This window comes from Manis javanica, chromosome 15 (assembly GCF_040802235.1).
Source record: "Manis javanica isolate MJ-LG chromosome 15, MJ_LKY, whole genome shotgun sequence".
NCBI classification, from domain to species: domain Eukaryota; kingdom Metazoa; phylum Chordata; class Mammalia; order Pholidota; family Manidae; genus Manis; species Manis javanica.
Window position 1 is genome coordinate 55,672,503 of NC_133170.1, and position 22,784 is coordinate 55,695,286.

At 39.7% G+C, this 22,784-nt stretch overlaps 1 protein-coding gene across 2 annotated transcripts in view; it reads right to left on the minus strand.

The window, feature by feature from the left end:
• Positions 1–22,174, minus strand: part of SUSD5 (sushi domain containing 5) — a 48,581-nt gene extending 26,407 nt beyond the window's left edge. Inside the window, exons 1-3 of one of the 2 annotated variants that reach the window (XM_073223905.1) lie at positions 21,435–22,174; positions 11,015–11,192; positions 5,202–5,320 (exon numbers count right to left, since the gene is read on the minus strand). In XM_073223905.1, coding sequence (XP_073080006.1) covers positions 5,202–5,320; positions 11,015–11,192; positions 21,435–21,525 — 388 coding nt within the window. In that variant the 5' untranslated portion in view covers positions 21,526–22,174. The remainder of the gene's footprint in view (positions 1–5,201; positions 5,321–11,014; positions 11,193–21,434) is intronic. The other variant, XM_037008646.2, reaches the window with a different exon arrangement.
• Positions 22,175–22,784: the final 610 nt, after the last annotated feature.

Sequence of the window (22,784 nt, forward strand, 5' to 3'; positions counted from 1 at the left end):
TAGCATAACGTTATTGAAATTCATTGGTTTTACATGTATTAATATTTCATTCTTTTTATTGCCAAATAATAATCCATGATATGGATGTACCACAATATTTCACCAGTTGATGGACATTTGGGTTGCTCCAGTTTCTGCTTTTATGATAAAGTTGCAATGAACTTTATCCTAAGTGTACCCATTTTTGTGTGGCATGTGTGGGGAAAATGGAAATTCCTATGGCCAGGATCCTCACCTGACTCTAAACTACTTAATGATGTAATTGGCCTACTGCTAGGCTACTGCTTCCACACCCATAGGCAATAAGCTATTACTGAACGAGTCACTATGTAAAGAGCTATGCCCAGTGCTCTGGGTGGAGGCAGAGATGGAGGAGGATTATGGCCCTGCAGACTGTTGGATGCAGATGTGATTCTAGTGCTCAACATGCTGCTGGGAGAATAAAGCCAGGTAAAGACCCTTTTACCCCAAGATGTTCCATTGTCATTTCTCAGTCTCACTGACTCCATAGCAAACTTGCCCAGGGCTGAAACCCTCAGGCAAGACAGCATGTTTCTCCTGGGGCTGACACCTAGATGCAGAATTGCTTGGATGTATGGTATATGCATATTAAACTTTGTTCAGTGATTTTGAAAGAAATGATTGGTTGATTCAGTGGAAATAGTGTGACATCAAGGTGAAGAAACCATGTTATTATCACTCTCTTATTAAAATTCCTGGGCAACTAGATACTAGTCATAGTCACAGATGGTGCTTGTTTGGTCCCACTAGTGCCAGGGACTGGGCTGAATGATTCACTGCATTATCCCACTCTGTCCTGTGACAACTCTACATATGGATTCGAATATTATTCCCAGGGCAGGTACAAGGTAGAGCTAATATTTGAACCCAGGAATTCTGGGTACAGATGCCATGGGTGTAAGCACTAGGCACTATTGTGTTCCAGATGTTTCCTCTGAACACACAATCAAGCACAATGGCCCGCCCAGAGCTAGTCTTCCTGGAACTTAGGATCTTCAATTTCTAGCCCTTGCTTCCCCTGTTCTCTCTGTCTGTAACGGCCTCTCCTCCATTCCCTATTATCCCCATGAAACAAAATCCTTCAAATTCCACCCCAACTGCCACTGCCTCAGTAAGTCTCCCCAATCACCTTCCTGCTTTGTGTCATGGAAATGCGTTCCTCCCTTACTGCTAACTCCCCGAGGGTGGGGATGAGTCCTCTATGCCTATCTATCAGTCATATATCTACCCTCTCTCTCTCTCTCTGTATCTGAAGCATCCACAAGTCTGAGCACTGGACTTTGCACTACCCTTGGACAAAGAAATAAGTGAATGGCCAAAGCTAGGTCAATGGTAATGAGCTCAGAGTCTTCCACATTCTTTTGGGAGACCGTGACCCAAATAGGTTCTATCAGCTGTGCAGGGGAAGGGCAGCCAGACCAGCCATGGCTTAGTGGGGAGAAACCCTGTGGGTGCATCAGCAATAGGGGGACGGTGAGAGAGACACGAAGCCTCCAGGCCCCACGCCATCAACCCCACAGACCAGCTGCCAAGAGGAGCACCACAGGGAACCTGAGCCGAGGCAGCTTGTTTCATCAGCATCCAGCCAGTTAAAAATAACTTCATTTAATAGTTTGAGTGAGATCACCACAGGGCTAGCAATTCACTGTCAGTGAAACAAAAGTACTGGAAGAAAGGGAGAAAAGTCTCTGTCTATGAGGAACTCTATTTCAAAAGAAGCAACACAGGAGGAAATTGCCTGATCACTGCCTGGGCGCTGCTTTCCTCCCGGCCCTCCGTGAGGCACACGTCTGCCATCTTTGGCATTACTGTTTGTCACTCTTCCCGTCTTGCCAAAGTGAAGCAGTGGCACAGGGTAAGGCCAGGAAACATCACAGGAAAAAGGCAGCCTTGGCAGGTGACAGTGGCCGGCTGTGTGCTGACCCGGGCTCCTTGGCACGCAGAAGTCGCCTGCTGACCGCGCCCTCAGAAAGGCCCCTGAGCAGTACAGAGGAGCCGCACATGCTCCTTCCACAGGATGGGAGGCAGAGAAACAGGGCCAGAGCTGTCTGAGCAGCCCTGGGGAATCTATCCTGCTTCTTTACTCATGTACCTGTCTAGGTCTAGCATCTGTCTGGAGAGAGAGAAGCAAGCAAATGGGACAACATGAGAACACTGGTGAATCTGGATAAAGGGTTTTACAGGAATTCCTTATTCTTACGATTGTTCTGTGACTTGGTTACAGTAACCAAGTTACAGAGAAACCCAAGAGATAGCAGCCCTCTGACTCTAATGTTCCATTCGTGGCCCACATGAAGCCTCCCCACAAATCAGGCCCTGCAGGAGCAAGACTCCAGGCTTCTCCATATAAGCCCCTCCATGTTGACCTGGAGGTGAGGGGAGGCCGGGCCAGCCTCCCCTAGGCTGCTCTGGGACGCCGAGCTCTCAGTCTGCCTGATGAATCACACATGGTGCTCACCCCACTAAAATGGCATCGGTCTTCCCAGACATGTATGGGTGTCATGCATGTACTTCATATACTGGCTCCCTGTGACTCAGAGCGTTTTTTTTTTTGTTTTTGGGTTTTTTCTTTCTCTGTTGTTTTTGGAGGAGTATGTAGACCATTGTAATTTTTTGAGATTTTTAATTTTTATATAATTTCAAAGTAACAGAAAAATTGTAAGAATAGGAAATTCCGATAAAACCCTTTATCCAGGTTCACCAGTGTGATTTTGTTTTGTCCCATTTGCTTTATCATTTTTTTCTTTCTAGATAGATAGATGAGAAATATAGTTATGTCTAGCTATAGATAGGTATATGGAGACACAAATGTATATCAGATATATGAATATGTATATATATGTATCTATATCTGTAATTATTTTCTGAACCATTGAGAATAAGTTGTATATATGATGTCCTTTTGTCCCAAAAATGTTGGTATGCATTTCCAAGAAAAAGGATACTCTCTTATATAAACCAGGATTTTAAGCATTGATACATCTAATTATCTCATTCATAATCCATATGTGATTTCATCAATTAGGGCCATTTTTTTACTGGTCCAGGATTCAATCCAGGATCACAAATTACATTTCACCGTCAGGTTGTTTTTTTTTTTTAGTCTATTTAGTCTAGAACAGTTGCTTCGCCTTTCTTGTCTTTCTAATCCTTGACATTTTTTAGAGTATAGGCCATTCATTTTGTACGTTCAGCAGTTTGAGTTCAATTAATGTTTCCTTATGATTAGATTCAAGTTATCTATTTTTGACAGGAATGTGACTGAACTGAAGGCATGTTCCTCTGAGGGCAATACAGCAGGAGACACATTACACGGGTTTGGCAGTAACTCAGTTTTGGAGTCACTATTATGGCTTTGACCTTGGTGCCTGATGGGCTGTAAACAGATGTTTCCAACCTCTGGCTCCATAAACTGAAGTTGTGGCCCAAAGGGGCACACAATTGCGTATATACAACCTGTTGGAAGTCTTGTGAGACAGGAAGCCCAGGCTAGCCTGTTGGATGTTGAGGAACACATGGGTTGGTGGCCCCCATCACCACAGCCAACAGCCAGCCGACTCTCAGTAGCAGGGCCACCTAACCAGCAGCTGACTGTAGCCTCATGAGTGAGCCCAGCCTAAACCAGCATCAGAACACACATTACTGGTCAAAAAAAACAGTGAACTAAATAAATAGTTCTTATTTTAAACCAGTACATTTTGGGGTTGTATGTTACATACCAAAAGCTAACGGATACCTCTTGTGTTCATGAGGAGAATGAGGTAAGCCTCAGAAGCCCTACATATTCATTTGAGATTACTGAGGAAAGAAGACAGTGCTGTTTTCTTTCTGACTCTGTCTCGTCTCCCTCAGGGATCTGAATCTTTGTCTATGATTGGATTCAAAGGATGGTTTTAGATTACTTCTGTGGATTTTAAAAGCAAACCATTGTTCTCCCCAGGCTTTTCCAGAGCGAGGCCACATCCTTCAGTCATTCGATTGGATGGATACATGCTATCAGGAGACTCTCCCAAAGCTCTTCCATAGCGATCAACAAATGAAAAATGAAGAAGCACCCCTGGAAGGAGACCCCATCACGGCAGAGAAGCCTATCACTGCCTCTGACCTGTTCCCTGGAGCTTACAATTTGGTGCCTCTGGGATGCAACCTGAGAGTTTGTATTTCTACCAAGTTCACCTGGTATTTCTCATCAGCTGGGAGGTTTGGAAAACTGCACTAGAGAAGTAGTCCTCAGACTAGACTGCATGCTAAAATCACTGGGAAGCTTAAGAAACCTCAATGTCCAGAACATTTATATCAGAATTTCGAGGGCTAACACCAGGCATCAGTATTTCTTAAAATTTTCCAGATGAGACCCATGTGCAGCCAAGGAGTGCCCGTGCTGACCTCTGTGTCCAGTGAGTAGGCAGCTGGCTTTCTCTCATTTGCATGAACGTTCACTTTGAAGAGCCTGTGTTCTTATAATGAAGATGTCTTTCTTTCAGCACCCATGAAATACAGCCCTGGAGATTCCTCACTACTTGGCTGATTTCCCAGAAGGAAGTTGAATTTTCCTTCCTAGGAGCAATTTCCTAAACCCTATGAGTTTTCTTTAGGGGAAAAAGGATTTTTTTTTCTTTTTAGTATGATCATGAAGAGAGATGAATGGGCAAGCTATATCAGCAACTACATAAGCTGCTGTTAGGGGTCCGCCCGTAGTTCTGAGATACCTTTACCATTCCCATGCATAGGGGCTCCTGGTAGGACCTGTGCATCTTTGTTGGTGGTGGCACTCAGGCACCTGGAACCCTTTGCCTGGGCTCACAAAACCCAGAAGAACCTGGGAATTTACATCTCCCCAAAGCAGCGCTTAACCAATGAGTGACAGGTGCAGCATTATAAATACCCCTGCTCTCTCACCCCTGATCAGGAAAACTGTGGTGACCTACACTGTCTCAAGAGATCCCCTGAAGGACTGAGCCAGTTATCCCCACCTCACCACCACTGTGCGTCTTGCTTAGTGTTGCACCACTGCTTGGCCTGCTTCCTTTCTCCGTCCACTTCCCCACTGCCCCATTGGCTTTCCTTTGGAAGACTTCCTGATACACCATATCCCGGGAACCCTCATCTCAAGGTCTGTTTCTAGATGGCCACCCCACGAGCACACCCTCCAGAACCTTCACTAAAGCTCTGGCACTGACCTTCATCCTTAATACAAAGGGCATTGTATGTGCCACCAGGAACCGGGTTGCTGGCAATTGTCACATCAACAGCTCTCCTGATGTGCTGTTCACCACTCCCCTTGCTACACACAGTTGTCCTGAAACAAAGATGACACTGGGTTAGAAGAGCTAACTAAAAATGGGAAAGAATGATTCTTTTCTGTTACCAGCTCTGAATCGACAGAGATTTTTATGATTCAGGAGCTTTGGCTGAAAACATCTAAATGGAAACTCTCCCCAAAGGTCTAAAATCAGGAAGATAGAGTTGTGGTAACATGTATCATTTCAGGTTTCACTGTTGATTTCTTCTAGTATATGTTTATTTTTATTTAATAAAATATTGCCCGTCTCTTTATTAGTTCCCTTCTTTTTTGAGGGGGGACATTTTTCTGTTCCTTTTCAGATTTCTTAAGATGGATCATTAATTAGTCCATGAACCTTTTCCTTTTGTTTTTTTCTGTTATGCAATCATTTTATTTGATCCATTTTTTTTTACAGATTTTATTTATTTATTTTTCTGATTTATTTGTTTGTTTTTAAATCTTGGTATCATTAATCTACAATTACATGAACAACATTATGTTTACTAGGCTCCCCCCTTCACCAAGTCCCCCCTACATACCGCATCATAGTCACTGTCCATCAGTGTAGTAAGATGCTGTAAAATCACTACTTGTCTTCTCTGTGTTGCATGCCCTCCCCGTGCCCCACCCCACACTATACATGCTAATCATAATGCTCTCTTTCTTTTTCCCTGCCCTTATCCCTCCCTTCCAACCCATCCTCCCCAGTTCCTTTCCCTTTGGTAACTGTTAGTCCATTCTTGGGTTCTGTGATTCTGCTGCTGTTTTGTTCCTTCAGTTTTCCTTTGTTCTTTTCTTTTTTTTTTTTTTGAGAGGGCATCTCTCATATTTATTGATCAAATGGTTGTTAACAACAATAAAATTCAGTGTAGGGGGGTCAATGCTCAATGTACAATCATTAATCCATCTCAAGCCTAATTCTCGTCAGTCTCCAATCTTCTGAAGCATAACGAACAATTTCTTACATGGTGAACGAATTCTTACATAGTGAACAGTACAAGGGCATTCATCACAGAAACATTCGGTTTTGATCACGCATTATGAATTATAAACAATCAGGTCAAATATGAATATTCGTTTGATTTTTATACTTGATTTATATGTGGATCCCACATATCTCCCTTTATTATTATTATTATTTTTATTTTTAATAAAATGCTGAAGTGGTAGGTAGATGCAAGATAAAGGTAGAAAACATAGTTTAGTGCTGTAAGAGGGCAAATGTAGATGATCAGGTGTGTGCCTATGGACTAAGTATTAATCCAAGCTAGACAAGGGCAGCAAAACATCCATGGATGCAGAAGATTTCTCTCAAAGCAGGGGGATGAGGTTCTGAGCCTCACCTCTGTTGATCCCCAATTTCTCACCTGATGGCCCCCCTGCGACTGTGCCTGTCTTAGGTTGTTCCTCCCTTGAGGAATCTTACCCGTCTCTGGCTAACCAGTCATCTTCCGGGGCCATACAGGGAAATGTAAAGTTGGTAAGTGAGAGAGAAGCCATATTGTTTGAAAAGGTTAGCTTTTTACTTCTTTGCAGATTTATGCCCTGTGGCTTCTATGCCCAGCACTAGTCTCGAGGTATCTTTACCACCTGGAGGAATTATGATACTCGGTAAATTCGATATGAGGCACGAATTCTATTTAAGGGTTGTAATTAGGAAGGAAGAAGAAAAGCTATAGAGGTAGCATATGGAAGAAAACATGGGAGGATTGATTATTTCTTTGACATATCTTCTTGTAGAGTACCTTAAGCATGTATAGGTTTTAAACTACTAACTAATTTGCACACACATATTAACATAATAGGAATACGGTGACATAAACAAAGCAAACTATAATTACCATCCATCTCCAGTGAAGCCAAGAAAACCATTTAGGCACCCTAGGCATTTGTGAAAATTTGTCTATGATATGATGGATATTGTCCTACTGTACTTGAACAGTCTGAGAGAAATCAGACAAATTAAAGCAGCCCATTTCTGGGATCTGTTCACATCCCATATGTTCTTTTAACCGTAGATAGTCTATAGTCATAAGATTTTGGAGTGCTACAACTTGCACCCCTCCCAACTCCTGGTTGAGTTCCAACAGTACAGATCTGGTTATTTGACCCATTTTTAAAAACAAAACACAGTATACTCTAAACATTTTCATATTCATAGAATCAGTCACAGATTTTGACAATGCAATTGTTGAGATGAGCTTTTTTTTTTTTAACAGTTGTGCTTATCGAGGTAACAGCTCAGTTCATAGAAGCAGTACTGTATTCTAACAAAACAGTGCCTCATTGCCATTCAGTCAGCCATTTTTTCAATATAAATGCAGTTGTGCAGCTTTGGTGGTATGGTGGTGAGCATAGCTGCCTTTCAATATAAATGCAGTGCTTCTTTTTTTTTTCATGTTGAGAATATTTATTTATTTATTTATTTATTTATTTATTTATTTATTTATTTATTTATTTTTTGAGAGGGCATCTCTCATATTCATTGATCAAATGGTTATTAACAACAATAAAATTCTGTACAGGGGACTCAATGCACAATCATTAATCAACCCCAAGCCTAGTTCTCAACAGTCTCCAATCTTCTGAAGCATAATGAACAAGTTCTTACATGGTGAACAAATTCTTACATAGTGAATAAGTTCTTACATGGTGAACAGTGCAAGGGCAGTCATTACAGAAACTTTCGGTTTTGATTTTTCCTTTTTTAACACGAACATTTAGTGCTTTACTCTTCTCTCTAGGTATAGCTTTAGTAGTACTCCATGAGTTCGAATATGTTATACTTTAATATTATTTGATTCTACATATATGTTAATTTCCATTATAACTTATTTTTGCACCATAATTTATTTAGAGGTATCTTGTGTAAATGTCAAATAGTAGAATTCTAAAATCCATCTTATAATCTCTGTTTTCTAAATGGAGCATTTCATCTACTTCATTTAATCACAGATTTCTTTGAGTTTAAATCTGCCATTTTCTATTAGTCTGCCCATTCTTTCTTCCTCTCTTCTCTTTTCCCTATTTAGATGGTTTGAATTCTTTTCTTTTCCTTTTTTTTGGCATTCCTGTTTCCTCTGTATTGATTTGGGAGCTATATATCCTTTTGCTATTCTTTTTTTTAATTGAGTTATCATTGATGTACAATCTTATATTGATTTCAAATGTACAACACAGTGGTTCAACAGTTACCCACATCATCAAATCTTCACCCCCTCCAGTGTGGCCACCATCTGTCAGTGTAGAAAGATGCTACAAAATCACTGACCATATTCTCCATGTTGTACTACCATCCCTGCAAACAACTTATACTGTGATTGCAAATTACTGTGACCCTTACCCCCCTTACTCTCCCCTCTCCTTTTGCTCTTCTTTTAGTTGTTACCTCAGAGTTTATAAATGCTTCCTTGACTTATTAAAATTTTTATTACTTTTATCCTCTTCCCCAACAACACAACTTAAAATACTTAAAATACAATTGTAGTATCATACTTAAAATATTTCCTGGCTTATACACAATTTTTTTTAGTGTTTCATATTATTACTGCTTTGTATAATTACATAATTTCAATTTACCCCCATATTTACTCTTTCCATTCATCCTTTTTTGCCTCTTCAGCCTTCCACCTGCAATTATTTTCCTCTTGCCTGAAGAGTACCTTAGAGTGTTTCTTGTAGTGTAAATCTGATATAATGAATTTTCTCACCTTTAGTCTGTCTGAAAATGTATTTATTTTACCTTTGTTCTGGGAAAATATTTTCACTGGGTATAGAATCCTAGGTTGGCAGTGATTTTTCTTCAGCACTTTGAAGGTTATCCCTCAGTTGTCTCTGGGCTTTCATTGTCAGTTTGCTGTCACTCCTTTGATGGTACTCTTTCTTTTTCTCATTATTACTTTTAATATTGATTTCTTCATATTTAATTCTTATCAGTTTTCCCATGATGTGCCAAGTTGTGAATTTCTTCTTATTTGTCTTCCTTGGACTTTGTAGGGCTTCTTGAATCTGTAACTGGGTGTTTTCCATCAGTTATGGATAAGACTCATATGCTTTTGCTCTATCTTTCTCTTCTTTAGAATTCCTACATGTATCTTCTTTACCTTTTAACTATATTTTTCATCTTTTTTTCTTCTTCTCTTTATTCTGGATATCTTCCAGTTCACTAATTTTCTGTTTGGCTCTTTTCAACCAGCTATTAAATCCATCCATTACACTCTAAATTTCAGTTACTGTATTTTTCACTTCTAGAGTTTCCACTTGGTTATTTTTAGTTTTCAACCTCCTGCCAAAATTCTCCTCCTTGTTTTTGTATCTTCAAACATTTTAAAGAGTTATTTAAAATTTTTCATCTACCAATAAAATTTTTCATCTAGAGTTTCTATTGGCTATTTTTATTCTTGTTGCTTTGTTTCCTCATGTGACTAGTTATTTTATATTGTGTGACAACATGATAGTAGCAGAGTTATGAAAAATATCCACACTGACTACACTATGGAAACACATGCATGGAACATATTTTGTCTATTTAGGAAACTGTATGTAAAATATAAGGCAGAGAGGGCCAGTGTTCTAGATTCACTAAAAATATCTGGATATAGCCTAAGTGTCCTCTTTATTCAATTGATGTTTTAGAGATGTGAGTAAGCATGGCTGTGTGTTTTCTATGGCCATTTGCCAGCCAGACATCTTCAGGGTCATTATCAACCAAACTAGTTCTTGGAGCCCATATTGCTTGTTCAAATTCCTGTGGCATGATGGAGAATATGGAATGGCTCCTGCCTTCTCTGCATATGACTAAAGAGGCAGTCTGCAGAATTAATGGTGAGTTTGGCTACAAGAATGATTTCTCAACAAGGATTTTGTGAGTTGGGAACTCAGATGAGGCACAATAGGAATGGTTTGCCTTGTCTCTGCTCTGTATTGTCTACAGCCTGAGCTAAGAAGACTCATAAGCTGGTGATAAACACAACAGTTGGGAGCTAGAATCACCTGAGGCATCTTCACTCACATTTCTGGCAGTTCATGCTGACTATTGACTGGGACATTGTGTGGGGCACCACCATGTGGCCTGGGCTTCCTCACAGCATGGTCCTCTTAGGATAATCAGACTTCTTCTGACATTTCAAAAGTGAGTGTCTGCAGAAATCCAGTTATGGATTTTTCTGACCCAATCTCAGAAGTCACATGGTATCACACCTGCTATATTCTATGAGCTGAGGAGTACCCTGCTATCCCTGATTCAAAGGGAGAGGACATAGACTCTATTTTTCAATGGGAGTCAATGTGAAAGAATTTGTGGCAAGGCAATATTTTAAAACTTCCATACCATCTTCCTGTTCAGATGTATGCAGATAAATATATGCAGAGAAAAAGAGATAAAGAATACACACCAAACAGTTAAGAGTCATTCACCTCTGAAGTAGGAAAAACGAGACACTCACTTTGTACTATGACTTGAAATGTTAACAAGCATGCATTATTTTTATAAGTTAAAAAGGAAATTCAAAATAACAGAGTAAGGAGGAAAAACTGACAGAACTCAAGAAAAGTATATGAGAACTCAAGACAAGAATGCACTGGAAACCACTGCCAATGTGCTTTGCCTATCCCGGCACTTCAGCAGAACAGTTGTTGAGCCCCATATAAACCCCAGTGTGGCAGCAGGGACAAGTTGGAAGGGCAGCTCCCCTCGCTTGCCTGACGTACCCCAGTGTGCCGTCCGCCAACCAGCCCGTGGCACACACTGCAGAAGCACAGTCCTGGACCACCCTCCGCAGCTCGTCCGCGGACACCAGGTGAGCATCCCTGCTCCTGCAGGAAAGGCGAGCTGCCTCCAGTTCCAGGCCCTGAGAGCCATCCTGAGACTCCAGCACAAAGAGCTTCCCTGTGTGGGGACAAACACAAACAGGCTGACTCCAGGATCCATGGGAATTTAATCCCAGCAAACGTACTCTCTGGCAGACGACTGTCAGAACTTAGTTTCCTACTTGCCCAAAGACCCAAGAGCAACTACCCGCATTGCACTTATCCTTGGGATCACGTGATGACAACTGCACGGTGTTTCGATCCATTTTTTGCTCTTGTCTTCTTTCCACCACCATCACACACATACATAAACTTGCAAACCTGGGACTCAGGATGAGAGTGAACCAGGATAAACAATACCTTTCCACTCATATTCAAGAGATTTTGGAAGAGATGCCTTAGTGCTAGGAACCCAAGTACTAATCCTCATTGGGAATTGCAGTCCTAACAAAAATTGATATCTAAGATAATTCAAGCCATGGATTTAGCTTAAAGTGGTCTGAGACTGATAGGAACAAATATAAATCTTCTCTGATGGAAAAATGTACCCATGTTTTATGCTTCAGGATATCTTGTACAAATACTTTTTTCAAAGGTGATGACCACCACAGTGAAATACAGTTAAGTGTACAAGGAAACAAAGCAGCATGACTGAGAAGCAACAGATAAAACATGCAGCAGAAACTAACCTAAAAATAAGTCTGATATGGTCTTAATGGGCACAGATTATAAAACAATGGGGCACAGTGTTTAAAGGAATAATATACACGCTGAAAAATACCTGCAAAGAACAGGAAACTATAAAAAGTGGCTTTGCTGATTTGAAAAAGAACCAAATAGATATCTAGAAATTAAAAGTACAACAATAAGTTTAAAATGCAATGGATGCTTTTGGGTGCATTATCAGACACAGTTGAACAAGGAACATATCCTTGAAAAAGAACCCAGAAGAAATCATCCAAAATGTAGTAAAGAGACAAAAAAGATGGAAAATATTAGGACAATAAAGAGACATGGAGAAAAGAATAAGGGTTAACATGTACTTTAATCAGAATTCCCATAAAGAAGAGAGAAAATGAGGTGGAAGCAATATCTAAAGACAAATGCCTGAGAATTGTATACAGCTGATAAATATTCTAATACATAAATTATATCCAACAACAAATCCCAAAATAGAAAAACAATTCTATAAGGAGATACATAGCAGTGATGTTGCAAAACAATAAAGTCAAAGGGAACATTACCAAAGCAGACAGAGAGAAAGGACAGAATACTTTCAAAGTACCAGCAGTTAGACTGACTTCTAAAATAGTAGCAATGGAAGCAAAAATACAGTTATTATAAGAAAATAGCTCAAATTTAGAATTCTATATTCAATGAGAATATATTTCAAGAACAATGGTGAAGGAAACACATTTTTTCAGATAAGCCAAAAACCAAGACAGTCTGCCATCAGCAGATCCTCCTTGTAGGAAATATTAAAAGTATTTCAAGAAGAAAGAAAATCATCTAAGAGGCAGGAAGGAATGAAAGGGAGGGAAATCAATACATGATTAAATAAAAATGAATATTGATTATATGAAGTGGCCCCTGACAGCATACACATTCCTCCCAAGTGCACATGGAATATTCTTCAGGATAGACCTTAGAGTAGGCCATAAAATAAGCCACAATATATTGAAAAAGATTAAAATTGTATAAAGTATGTTTGCTAATTATGATGGAATGTAATTGGAAATTAATAACAGAAATAAATTGAGAAACTCATAAATAGGTGGAAATGAAGCAATGCACTCCTAAAGAACAGATGAGTCAAAGGAGAAAGTATAAGTGAAATTAGAAAATACTTCGAAATGAATGAAAACAGAACATACCAAAAGTTACTGGATTCAGCCATTGCACTGCTTAGAGGGAAATTTATAATTGTAAATGCCTACATTAGAATAAGAAAAAAGGTCTCAAATAAAAATCCTAACCTTCACTTTAAAACACTGGAAAAGAAGAGCAAACTAAGTCCAAAGCAAACAAAGAAAGGAAATAATAAGAATCAGGGGAGAAATTAATGAAACAGAAAAGGAAAAACAATAAGAAAATCAGTAAGAACCAAATGTTGGACTTTGGAAAGATCAACAAAATTGACAGACATTTAGCTAAAATGACCAGGAAAATAAAGAAAGAAGACTTAAATTATTAAAATCAGGATGACAGAGCAGACATTATTCCAAACTTACAGAAATAGAAAAGATGATAAAGTACTATTATAAAATGTATGACAACAAATTAGATAACTTAGGTGAAATGGAAAAATTCCTAGGACACAATAACTGAAATTGACTCAAAAAGAAATTGAAAATTTGAATAGACCTATAAGAAGTAGAGATTGAATTAGTAACTTAAAAATTTCCCACAAAGAAAAACATAGGTTCCAGTGGCTTCACTGGTAAACTCTACCAAACACCTAGAGAGGAATTAATACCAGTTATCTACAAATTCATCTAAAAAAACAGAGCAGGAGGGAACACCACATCCCAACTCATTCTATGAGGCCACCATTGCTCTGACACCAAAACCAGACAAAAGACATCACAAGAAAAGGAAACTACAGGCCAATATCTCTTATGAATATAGACACAAAAATCCTCAACAAAAGACTAGCAAAGCAAATCTAGCAGCAGAAAAAAAAGAGCTATATTCCATAACCAAGTAGGATCTATCCCAGGAATACATGATTGGTTTAACAACCTCAAGTTAATTAACGCAATACACCATCTCAATAAAATAAAAAACTACCTGATCATTTCAATAAAAAAAAGCACCTGCCAAAATTCAACAATCTTTTATAATAAAAACATAGAACAAACTAGGAATGAAGGGGATTTCTTCAACCTGATAAAGAGCATCTAGAAAAAAAAATGCAATAGTTAACATCATACTTAATGGTGCAAGACTTGTCAACAAGGATGTCTACTTATGCTGTTTCTACTCAATATTACACTGGTGGTGCTAGCCAGGACAATTAGACAAAAAACTGCAATGCAAGACATCTGGATTGGATAGAAGAAGTAAAACTATCTCTGTTTGCAAATGACATGATCTTGCATATAGAAAATCCTAAGAAATCCACTAAAAAACTACTAGAACTAGTTCAGCAAGGTTGTATTATACAAGATCAATATGCAAAAAAATAATTGTATTTCTTTGCACTTGCAATGGACAACCCAAAAATGAAAGTACAACAATTCCATTAAAATAGCACCAAAAAGAATAAAATACTTAGAATAAATTTAACACAAATGTGTAAAATGTATACTCTGAAGATCACAAAATACTATTGAAAGAAATTAAAGACCCAAATAGAAAGACATTCCATGAATTGTTAAGATGGCGATTTCTCCCAAATAGATCTATAGATTCTGCATTATTTCCATCCAAATCCCAGCTGCTTTTGTGGATCTTAAAATTCATGTGGAAACTAAAGGGTCCCAGAATAAGTTGCAGGTCTCACCCTTCCTGATTTTAAACTCATGACAAAGCTACAGTAATCAAGACAATGTGGAACTGGCATAAGGACAGACTTACAGGCAAATGGAATTGAGATTCCAGAAATAAACCTTCACATTTACAGTTGATTGAGTCTCAACATGGGCATCAAGATCATTCAGTGGGGAAAGAAGAGTCTTTTCAAGAAATGGGGCTAGGATAACTGGATAGTCACATGCAAAAGAATGAAGTTGGATTCCTGTCTCATGTTCTACACAGAAATTAACTCAAAGTGCACCTAAATGTGAGAGCTACAACTATAACCCTTAGAAGAAAACATAGGAGGAAATCTTCGACCTTGTATTATGCAACTGTTTCTTAGATGTAACATCAAAAAAGCACAAGGAACCAAAGAGAAAATAGGTAAATTGGACTTTGTCAAAATTAAAAACATTTTGCTTTGAGGGCAAAATCCAGAAAGTGAAAGGACAACCCACCAATGAGAGAAACTTTTTGCAAATATATGTCTAATAAGAAAGTTGTACATAGACTAGGTAAAGAACACCAACAACTCAACAAAAACCAAAAAACAGACTGATTAAAAAGTGGGCAAAAGACTTGAAAAGACATTTCTCCAAAGAATATGTACAAATAGCCAACAGGACATGAAAAGATGCCCAATATCAGTAAACATAAGGGAAATGCAAATCAAAACCACAGTGAAATACCACTTGATACCCATTAGGGTGGCTGTTATTAAAAAAATAACAAGTGTTGGCAAAGACATGGAGAAATTGGGACCTTTATGCATTGTCAGTGAGACTGCAAAATGCAGTTGCTGTGGAAAACAGTATGGTGATTCCTCAAAAAATTACATGTAGTGTCACTATATGATCTAATAATTCCACTTCTGGGTATATGCTGAAAGAAGTAAAGGCAGGGACTTGAATGATTGTACATGTTCATAGCAGAACTATTCCAAATAGCCACAGATAGAAGCAACTGAAGGATCCATCAACAGATGAATGGATAAACAAGCTGTGGTGAGAATATATGTCAGAATATTACCTTGCCTTGAAAAGGATGGATATTTTAACACATGCTATAACATGGATAAACCTGAAGACATTACGTTAAATGAAATAAACCTATCAAAAAAGGATAAAAAATGTACGATTCCATTTCTATGAGGTTCCTAGAATAGTCAAATTCATAGAGACAGAAAATAGAAATGTGGCTCCTGGGGGCTTGGGAGGAGGGAAATTAGGAGTTATTGTTTAATGCCTACAGGATTTCAGTTGGGGAAGAGGAAAAGTTCTGAGATGGATGGTAGTGATGGTTGCACAACAATGTGAATGTACTTAATGCAAACTGTGTATTTTTAAACAGTTAAAACAATATAAAAATGGGCAAAGGATCTGAACAGATATTTCTTCAAAGAAGGTATACAAATGGCCAATGAGCACATGAACCGATGCTCAAAATCATTCACCATAAGAGAAAGGCAAATCAACACCACAATGAGATATTACTTCATACCCACTAGGATGGCTATCACCAAGAAGACAGGTAATAAGTGATGGTGAGGGTGTGGAGAAACTGGAACCCTCATATACTGTTGGTGGAAATGTAAAATAGGGCAGCTGCTTTGGAAAACCATCTGGCAGTCTCTCAAATAACTAAACATAGAGTTACCATATGCCCCAGCTGAATACCCAAGAGAACTGAAAACACATGTTTATGTAAAAACTTCTATGAATGTTCATAGCAGCATTATTTACAATGAATGACAAATTAAAATTTGTAATAGCCACAAAGTGGAATTAATCCAATGACCATCAACTGTTAAATGGATCAACAAAGTATGATATATCCAGTCAGTGGAATATTTTTTGGCAATAAAATCAACTACTTATACATGCTTCAAATGGATGAATCTTGAAAACATGTCAAGTGAAAGAAGCCAGTCACAACAGCCCATACATTGTATGATTCCACTTACATGAAATGTCCAGAACAGGCAAATTTATAGAGACAGAAAGTAGGTAAGTGTTTGCCTAGGACTTGGAGGGCTGGGGAGAAAGGAGGAATGAATGCTAATGGAAACAGAGTTTATTTTGGAGTAATAAAAGTGTTCTAAAATTGTGTGTGGTGATTCATAACTCTGTGAGTATACTAAAAACCACTGAATCATCCACTTTAAATGGGTGAATTGTATGCTATATGAATTATATTTCAACAAAGCTGTTATTTCAAAAGGCATTGCTAAAAAAGAACAGGTTCTCTTATAATAACAGTTATTTCATGAGTTAATGTAAAAGAATTTTGAACACAAATAACTCTACACTCTAAAAAGGCAAGATTAATAAAACTACAAGGAGAAATAGAAAAATCCACAATGCTTATGGAAATTTTAACCACTATCTTCCTCAGTAATTGATAAAAGAGAAAAATAAAGAAAAAGGGATATAGAAGATTCAAACAACAAAATTAACATGCCTGACGTAAGGATCAATGTGTAGTACTGCAAGCTACAGAATACACATTTTAGGCAAACACAAGACATTTGTAAAATTGTTCAGGTGCTGAGCTATAAGACAAATTGAAAAAATTTCAACAGACCCACATTATACAAAGCATGTTTTAAAACCACAATACAAACAACCTAAAATCACTAGTTTTATTCATCAAACATGTAACAATAGTATTTCTTATGGGCCAAATTGCCTTACAAATACTCATTAAATTAATCCTTATACCAACTGTATAATGTAGGTATTATTATTATTATCTCTATTTTATAATCTATTAACTATAATATCTATAATCTCTATTATCTATAATCTATAGATAATCTACAATCTGTGGATAATATGTAACATATAATATCTATTATCTGTATTTTAAAGTTAAGGTTTAGTATTAATGATTTATCCAAAATCACACAGCTGGGATAGAAAAAATGACCCCATGTCAGTAAGCCTAACCACTGTGTTACACTGACTCTCAATAACAAGGGAATAACCAGGAAGATCCCCTTGTGCATGGAAATTATAAAATATGCTTCTAAGTGAACCATGGGTTCAAAAAGGAAACCACAGTGGAAATGGATGAACATTTTTACCGAAGTGACAAAAACTGTGGAGAAACTAAAGTATATGTAAGGGAAATTTATAGCCTCAAACACTCATTTTACAAAAGAATGATTGATAATCAATGTTCTAAGTTTCTATCTCAGAAAGACTGAAAAAAGAACACAGAATTAAAGAATATAGAACTAAAGAAGTAGAAAGAAGGAAATAATAAAGATACAGCAGAAACCAATTGAAATGGAAAGCAGATGTACAGTAGAGAAAATAAGGCCAAATATTGCTTCTTTCCAAAGAATGATAAAATTGATAAACCTCTATCAAGACAAAAACAGAGAAAATACAAATCATTAGTATCAAGAATGGAAGGGGACATCACTACAGATCCTGTGGACACTGAAAAGATATAATGAGATCATTATGTTATGTATGTACCCTACATTTGACAATTTAGATGAAGTGGACAAATTTCTTTAAAAACCAAACTTAGCAGAACTGACACAAATAAATAAGAAAATCTTAATATATCTTTATCTTCTAAAAAAATTTAATCCATCATTTAAACTCTACCCATGAGAAAAACTTCAAACACACAGGACTTCTCTACCAAACACTAAAAACAAGCAAACAAAACAAAATAAAACTCACAGAAACCTTTTCAGAGAATAGAAGAGAGAAGAACTTCCCAATTTATTTTAGGAACCGTCATAATTTTGATGACACTACCTGACAAGAATACTATAAGAAATGAAAATTATAGGCCAAAATAGTTCATAGACATGGGCTCGATCCTAAATCTGTTTCCTTCACTCCCACCTCAGTTCTAGGTCATCTCTTCTCACTCTAAAACCTTCCTGTAGGACTCCTTCCACACATACGTTTTCAAAGAATATCCTTACACAGATGACAGCTTTTCCTCATCAGTCCAGACCCTTTCCATTTACCCCCATCCACCTCTTCACCCCACCCTCTTTCACCTGGACAACTGAAGTAACATCCTGTATGGTCTTTGTATAACCAGTCTTGCCCTGGTGCCATCTATTCTCACTGTATCCGAATCAGGATGATCTTTTCAAAATGCAGATCTGATCAGTCACTGTACTACTGGAAGACATTCATTGGCTTCCTTTCCTTCTCTGGATTAAAACAAAGCTTAGCCTATGAGACCCTGCATCATCACACCCATACCAGTTTCTCTAACATCATCTCAAACCATTTCTCCTTGGACCTCTGGCTCTAGCCACTCTCTCATCACATGTCCCATTTTCTCTGTCCCTCAGTTTCTATGCACACATTATTCTCTACCCAGACACTCTTTTTTACCCCTCTTTGCCCAGTAAATTTTCACTCATTTTTCAGATCCTCCTACACCAAGTCAAAATCTCCCAGTATGTGCTTTCATAATACCTCAATCCTTTAATCTTATCACTTATTTAAACTGCAATTTCACATTCATTCATGTAATTATATGTTTAGTGGCTTTCCCTCCTACCTCCTCATTGAATTTTAAGCTCCCTGTTAGGAAGGACCGGTTTCTCCTCACTACTGTGTCCTCAACAGCAGGACAGTAGCTAGCATATAATACTCAATAAATCATCTGTCAAGTTAATGAATCTTTTCCTGTAATCATTACCCAAACCCAGTTAATTTGCATTCAGCTAATTGAAGAGTTTTCAGTTTCAAAAGTACTTTAAAATTGCAATAGCAGGTCTCTGTATGTGCGAAATGCATATGTAAACTAAATAATTTTCATTTGACTTTATCTCCTTGACTTACTCTTTAATAAGTCCATGGGGTTTTTAATAACCTCAATTCTCTCTCTTGCAACGTCTGTAACCCATCACAGTTTAGCTAAACATTTCTCCTTCCTCTTCCATTGCTGTAGAACACAAATAATTAAATGTGGAAAATGGTGGTAGTTATGCATATATTTAGTACAGGAAAGAACCCTTTCATAATATAGGTTATAATTCTTCAATGGCTTTATAATAAAAGTTGGAGCTCAGCAAATGGAGCTTCTTGAATGCAAGTATATAATTCTCCATTGGGGAGGAGGAGAGAAGGAAGGAAAAGACAAGGAAGAAACATATTTCTGGCAAGTGGTAGTAAGAAAACATACTCTGGTGCTATTGTTACATTTTCCTTGTCCAGTGATATTTCTACCTTTAATTTTCTATGACCCACATGAAGCCAGAGAGGCACAAAATATTGATCCATATCCATCTGGCATTGCATTTAAGCAGTTATAATAGGGTGAGACTAAAGCCTTGTGACTTGCAGAGATATTTCTTTACAAGGATTTAAAATTGGTACAATAGTATACATTGTTCAAAAGTTAATACTTGCTCCAATTTATCCTACTTGCCTTATTTAAAATCGGCTTAATTTTTCCTGACTCAATGTCAGAAGTCAGGCAAAAAACAAGAAAAATAGCTGCAGTAAAGAGTTAACAGTGGATTGGCTGCTAATAGGCAGGGATTTCTTTTTGGGTGATGGAAACGTTCAGGAATTGATAGTGGTAATGACAGTGGTGATGCACAATGAATATACTAAAAATCACGAAATTGTACATTTTAAAATTGTAAATTTTATGTAAATCAGACCTCGAGTAAGAAATTAACAGCGATCACTAGGAGCTTTTGAATTAAAAATGTTTTCTTTTCTAACACTGAGGATATAGAGAAACAACACATTCATCCTTAATTAGAAGCAAAGAGTTCTTCAAGTTGGCACTTCGGACAAAGAGCGCACCAAAAATTCTAAGATAGTATCTGGAGGTTTTTTCTTGCACTCCTTTCCCTAACCATCATTATTTTGTTGTTGTTAAGTCTTCTAGTTTTACCTGATATTGTTTGCTAAATAGCAATGACATTTTTAAATATAAAGAGCATCCTAAATCAGCCAAGAGTTTTTCTCCTTCAGCAATCTAATTTGTCCCAAGCTTGAATTTATTAGAAACCCTTCGTGGATGGGAGAACTGCTGGCTTCTTTTCTTTCAAATTCTCCTGCACCAAGTCGGGGAGGGGGTTTGGGTTGTTCCAAAATCAAAATTCAGCTGAATTAGCATTTCGAAAGTGAGTTGATGTAGGGCTTTGATCCTGCTAATTCAAGGGAACTACTGAAAGCTGAATTCAGGTTCAAAAACCAAACAGAAAGGTGGGTCAGTTCTCAGAATCGGCAATAATCTGGTCCTTGCTTTTTTATGTAGCCTCTTGTTGAACAGCATCCTTACCTCGCACTCCCGGCTCTAGCCCCTGTCTGTCTTGAATCCCATTCTTCCTGCACCCACAGGGCCTTTGCATGTGCTATTCCTTCTCCCCAGGGCACTCTCTTCTCTCCTTTGGCTACTTGGTTCCCACTCATCTTTTCGACCTTTCCAGACCAAGCCTACGTACTGAGGGGGTCTTATAAATCACTACAGCAGGAGCGCATTTAGTAGATGCTGAAAACTACCCCTTGACAGAGGAGGCTCTCGGGCACCCTAGAAGTGACTTCATTTTAAAGACCTTTCCCGGAGATCCTGGGAAAGCTGGAGGCGGGAGTCAGGACCCACGCACCGGCTTCCTCGGGTGCGCGAAGACTGGCTTCCTGGGCGAGGGGCAGGAGCCAGCCGGGCCGGCGGGCTGCCGGGGAACGCGCGGTCGCAGGCTCCCGCCCCGGCTGCTTGGGTCCTGGCTGGTCCGAAGGGGCGCCTCCGTGAGCTGCGCTTCTACCCCCTACCCCGCGGCCCCCGGGCCCTCGAGGACACTCACCGTCCGCCCGCACCGGGAGGCGCGCCAGACCGAGTGCGAGCAGCGCCGCCGCCCAGAGCCAGGCGCGCGGGCCGGGCCACTCTGCAGCCATAGTCCGGGCGTCCGGGGCCGCCGGGTTCGGGCTCGGGCTCGGGCTCGGGCTGCGGTCTGGCTGCCGCGCCACGGCCCCGCGTGCGCCGCGCTTTGCTCTGTTCGGCTCCGCGGCGCGCTGCGCTCTCCTCCGCTCTACTGCGCGCTGTGCTCTGCTGTGCGCTCCGCTCCCCTCCGCTCCTCCGCTCGCGTCTGCACTGCGCTCTCCTCCGTGCCCCGCTCCGAGCCCCGCTCCTCTCTGCTCCCCTCCTCGCTCCGCGCCCCACGCCTGAGGGAGAAGCGCCGGGCCCGGGAGGCTGCGGACGCCGGAGCTGCCCTGCGCCGCGAGCTCCCGGGGGTCTTGTCCGAGGCGTCGGGTTGGCGGCTGCGCTCGGCTCCGCCTTCGTGCCGGTCACCTGGAGGCGTCGGTGCAGAAGACGGCCAGTGCCCCGAGCGGCGGGGGCGGGAGCGCAGAGAGCCGGCTGCGAAGGACCCCCGCCTGCTGAGGACCCTCAGCGCGCGGGTGACGCAGTCCGGGAGGCCAAACTCCTCGCGAGGACCGTGGAAAACCAATGCCTGACTCTGTTCTGTGCCTCTTGACTTTCCAGCTGGCGACCTCCTACGGAGGAGGCACCTTTTTACGAAAAAGAAGGCTCTAACTTGCCAACCCCAGTCTAGGAGAGAAACACACGGAATAGAGAGACTCTTCTTCCCTAAAGAGTAGCTTAAGTCACTCAGAAGGAGGCATTTTGGGGACGCTTCCTTCACGACTTTTCCAAGGACACTAACATTTCTTAAAGAACATGTGTTGGAGAGGGATCAGATTCGGGTTGTTTCCTCTTGGGCTGCAAATCTACGTTCTAAATAAGTGTCCCAGTGAATTCTGCTGTAGGGGTCCCTGCACTGAATTAATTCCTTCCTCTAGCTCACCCGCTCTCTGTCCTGTCTCCCAACATCAGCACTCTCGGTTTGCATACTTCATAGGGCGTAATAGCAGTCAGCATCGAATAACTGGGCATGGGTGGCACTCAACAGTTCACAAAACCCTTCCATCTTCATGTACTGGTCAACGAACAACGACTGAGCGCCCACAGCGTGCCTGCCCCGTGCTAGACCTTGAATGAGGCTACAATCTGTAAAAAAAAATGCCCATGTATAAAATCATACAGATACTTAAGGAACGTCGAACAAGTGATTCGTGCCAAAAAGAACAGATGAGTTGGGAGCGAAGAAGAAGGGGATTGAGGGGTATTTTGATTGGTACACATGGTGTGGGGTGTG